The sequence below is a fragment of the Dendroctonus ponderosae genome, unplaced genomic scaffold (genome assembly GCF_020466585.1).
Source record: "Dendroctonus ponderosae isolate FM_Combo_2020 unplaced genomic scaffold, Dpon_F_20191213v2 Dpon_F_20191213_8, whole genome shotgun sequence".
NCBI lineage: Eukaryota > Metazoa > Arthropoda > Insecta > Coleoptera > Curculionidae > Dendroctonus > Dendroctonus ponderosae.
In genome coordinates this window covers 13,239,934-13,244,412 of record NW_026019016.1, presented here as the reverse complement: position 1 = coordinate 13,244,412, position 4,479 = coordinate 13,239,934, and the positions used below count along the sequence as shown (strand labels likewise).

Here is a 4,479-nt window from a genome sequence, read left to right as displayed (position 1 = left end):
GTCATCACAACATGAGTGACGAAATTCGAGTAGTTTTGACCCAGAAAGCGAAATTTGAATATCGAACACTTAGGTGCAAGATTTTGCCGAAATTTCGTGTTTTCCGTCCCGTTTTTGCTCATTTCTCGGAAGCAAAATGGTCAAAAACACTCATTTTTAAACACCCAAAACGCAGTTTTCCTCTATCGAAGCAGTCTTTAGTCGGTAGAAATCTCCCATAAATAACGCGCGTAAGAAGCGCTTTGCTAGGCGCCATAAATTTGCGGAAATTAAGCTGTTTCGCCCCTAGCGAAAAATATATCGCCCATCTACTTATTATCTTACTCCCGCTGGGTTTCGGTTGCTTAACAGTTATTGCATTAATAGATTTTATTTAGCGCCCATTTGCTAGTTTAATTCGCCATTGAAAATTGCTAGAACTCTTTGCCGTCTATCAAATCTGCTCTGGATCGCGTTTTCTTCTAGAAAATTCCGTTTTTCCCTTTTGTGGAATGTTTGTCACTTGTTTTTGTGGCAGAATTTCTGATGACCCAATAAACAATAATGAATAAAAACTGTCAGGGTGCGTGTTTCATCCAGTCGCATTAATCATCGACGACATGCAAACCGAGAGGATGGCAATAATCGATCGGTTTTCAGGGACAGAAACCATTCCATTTCCATTCTATCGCTATTCGTGGGGAATCCATAGAAGTTTGAGTTTCCAGAATTTTTTCTTGTTTGTGTCTAAATCGAGCGGAAACTGGCCAGAATCGCTGACAAGCGAAATTTCTTGCTAAATCCTGTAAATTGACTTAGAATTTTGTGCCGTTGCTGAGTAAGAGAGTTGAAGGAACATGATGGAAAGGCAAATTTCACTTGCCATCAGCAGCTTTTTCGGCCTTGTGCGCGCTCGAAATGACGGATTTTTACCATTTAATTAAGGGGGCAAATTCGGCGAGTTCAATTTTGAGTATTTCGAGCTTTTCAACATTTGATGAAATTGATCAAACTTCACAAGTAATCGTTCGAAAAAGAAAAAATTGGATATCAAAAGTTGCCATGATGACTTTCAAGTCGGAAAGTGGATCCTACTTGCAGTCAAATTGTAAATTTGTCAAAAAATCAAATTGTAAATCTCGGGATTTATAAGAATCTTCAAAAATCTGTAACTAACCGTTCAAGCAAGCAAAAGAGGCAATTTAAAAAAAACATGTTTCATTGTTTCGTCAACAGGGCACTATTCAATTGACTGTGCAATTTTTCTCAAAATAAACACTTTGCTACTGTTTCTATCGGTTTGTTTAGTTCCCGATTAGACATTCAACCTGATTTCTTCGCATTTTTCACGTTTCAAGTAGACCGTACGGTTATTAATGATGCAAACCGAACGGAAATATTGAGACTATTTAGAACAGTGGCTAAGTGATAGTTAATAACGTTGCATGTGCGTAAGTTAATATTTAATTAGAACTGGGGCAGGCGAAAGGTGTTGCATGTTTTTCTGCAAATTATCCGGGTGTTTTTTTATTGTTTTTTCCCTTTTTTCCAGGATGTTCTACACACGATTTGCCAGTCCAGTGGACAAGTACTTCGAATAGTGATCTTCAAGAAGAACGGAGTACAAGCGATGGTTGAATATCCTTTTTATGCAAACTGATTTGCTGTCGGTGTTTTTGTACATGTGCATGAAAGGGTTGAAAGGGGGAAACATTTTTATATTTAACACTTTGCTACGGCATCTGGTTTTTTTGCGAAACTGGCCAATTTCCTTCGTTCTTTATTTCATCTTCGGTCCTGTCGCTTTGCATTGACCTGAACTTTTCATCCTCCACAGAGCTCCCAAGTTTTCTAATTATTATGTCGATTTCTTGCCTTTTCCAAATCATTTTTTCGGGTAGTTTTGCCCGAAATGAGCACATTCTCAGCTAGAATAATCGAATTTGCTTGCTGTGTTTGCCTGAGCGCAGAATTTCCGCTTGTTTCATCCAAATGAAACACTCATTAAGAATGGTTTGGTTAATTGAATTATCAATTGCCGCTTAACACCTGCCAATAGTTTTCCCATTTAATCAGTCTATTTGGTTCCCTCGGCAAAATAATCCACTTTCGGTCCAATGCAGGTAATTAATTGGAATTTTTGCTTTAGTTATGCGCTTGTTAACGAGTGCATTATGCAATGAAATGTTTATTTGGTAAAGCCGGCTTATGTTTGAGTCGCGCACTGTTTGTATACGATATATAAAATTACGAAAACAAACAGTGTGCGGCAGTCGGATCAAACACCATAAAACATAATTGAATGGTGGTCCAACATTTAGCGCCACATAAATATTGTTCAATGGTGTTTTGTCAGCTGTTGGAGGACCATCGCAGCGTTGCCACACGGTGGAGAAATTCGGGAGTTTTATGCGAAACTTGCCCGCTAGTTTAGAGTTTAGTTTAAAGTTGGACTTTGTCATTTTTTTACTTCTGGGATTTCAACAGCAATTGCCAGACGGTGAGGTTTGTTCGTTATTGCAGACAGCAGTTGCCTAAAAATATTCCTGCCGGCAGCACTTTATTGTATGCAAATGAGCAAGTTGGGCAACCTTTAGGTAGCCGCGTATTCTTGTGGGCTGCACAGCTTCTGGTTATGAACGTTGACGAGTATTTCCTTAACTAGCTACATACATTTGACAATATAGAATCAGCAATTCGAGCCAAAGACACGCTAAATGGTGCAGATATCTACTCAGGATGCTGCACGTTGAAGATTGACTTTGCCAAGGTAAGTACCAGTTTTCTAAATGTTACGAATAATTGCCCGATGCAAACAGAAGTTTTCTTGAAGATTCGCACTTTCTCTTTGCGCGCTTTTCAGTGCAATTAACTATCGGGACAATGTTGGTAAAATGCGTAAAGTTTAACGGGTTTAGTGGCATTTTGATACTCAGTTTTTATGGTGTTTGTCGCATGGAATGCTACTGAAAACCGTGGCGATTGTACGGATTCAGGTTTGTGCGTTGAACAAAATTGGGTCAATTGGAATTTCGACCTGACGTTTCGCTAGTTTGTGTAGCTGACATCTTCAGACGTGTCTATTCACTTTGGGTATTCCTTTACACTTACGCTCTTATCGATCGGTTACGTTTAACTACGTATTAAATCTTGTATTACTTATACAATTGGTTCAAAATGCCACATTTTTGCAGTGATGAGTGTGATCAGAACAGTGTAAGCGTTCAAGCAAACCACTTCTGAAGATGCAAGCCACACGTGCTTGCGAAACGTCAAGAAGAAATTCTACCGAACGACGGSCTAAAAACCCGAAAAACCCACTTGTTTCATTTTTTTTCTGTGTTGAATGTTGAATCACACTGCATATTATTAGAGATGCGTGCAAAGTAAAACTAAATAAACATCTGGTTGCCAAAATGATTTAAGAATTTTCGGTTATTAGTTTTGCTAACAGTATGTTTTCTTTTGTGGCGCAGACACCTCTGAATGTGCCAGTCGTGCGTGCTACCGAAACGTCAGCTTCGAGCCCGAAAATTAACGATATTTTATTCCGGTAATAACGCGAATTTGCAATCGATTCAGCAGGAATGCATCCGAACTGAACGGCACAAAAGTGAATACATAGTTAGAGCTCTACGAACTGAAACGTGTTAAATCAGTCGTATAGTTTTATAGCAAATTGCCACCGATCATAACTTTCGTAATGGGAAATGAATGGTAATAAAACCGAACGTCCAATTTGGCATTTGATCAAAATCTAGCCGTATTGTTGCACCGACCAAATGTCTGAAACGAATAAAGCGAAAGTAAACATCTCGCTCAAAATATGATAAACAAAACTCTTTGTTTTTGCGAACTTTTCATTTGCCGCATCCTGTCGAACCGGGAGTTTTTCGGGCTTGATCTCTGTTTTCACATGGGCATCTGGTGTGTCTTAATTTCGGACAAGCTTGCAATAAATATCTGGATGTTTTTCGCCAATTCCGTTTACTTTGGAAATTGTTTTGGGGGATTTTCCAGCTAGTGGAAAGCGCATTTGCGGAACTGCAAAGTGCATGAAGTCGCATGAATTATTTTCCGGTTCAGCCTAACTGGAAATAGTAACGATTTAATTTGGCGGGGATTTGTTCAGTTCAATTAAGCCACTTTCGTTGTTCTTTTGCCGGTTTACTGGCTCTATATGGGACTAATTGCTTGGGGGTTAATTAGAAAATTGTTCGTTTGTGTCGTTATTATTGAATCCGAAAGCGAGCCAAATGTGCGGGTTTGTTGAGGTTCTCCTATGGGTTTTGATGCGTTTGGAAGCGACAGGCGGACACCAAAACATTATCATTTGTAAATCGCGGAGCGTCTGCAGGAAAAAAATTGCGTGTTTGGCAGATCGTTGGTGTTGCACGTCCGACGGCCAATGAATCAGCCGGGAGGATCCCGAAAATACGCACGATTTATAAATAAATGTCACTTGGGTGCGATTTTATGGCATCGGGACGATGATTTTTT

At 39.4% G+C, this 4,479-nt stretch overlaps 1 protein-coding gene across 1 annotated transcript in view; it reads left to right on the top strand.

The window, feature by feature from the left end:
• The window catches only part of LOC109539475 (heterogeneous nuclear ribonucleoprotein L), a gene marked incomplete in the record, with an annotated part of 79,411 nt that overhangs the window by 6,935 nt on the left and 67,997 nt on the right, over positions 1-4,479 (top strand). Inside the window, 2 exon segments of the mRNA XM_048669496.1 lie at positions 1,532-1,617; positions 2,653-2,749. Coding sequence (XP_048525453.1) covers positions 1,532-1,617; positions 2,653-2,749 — 183 coding nt within the window.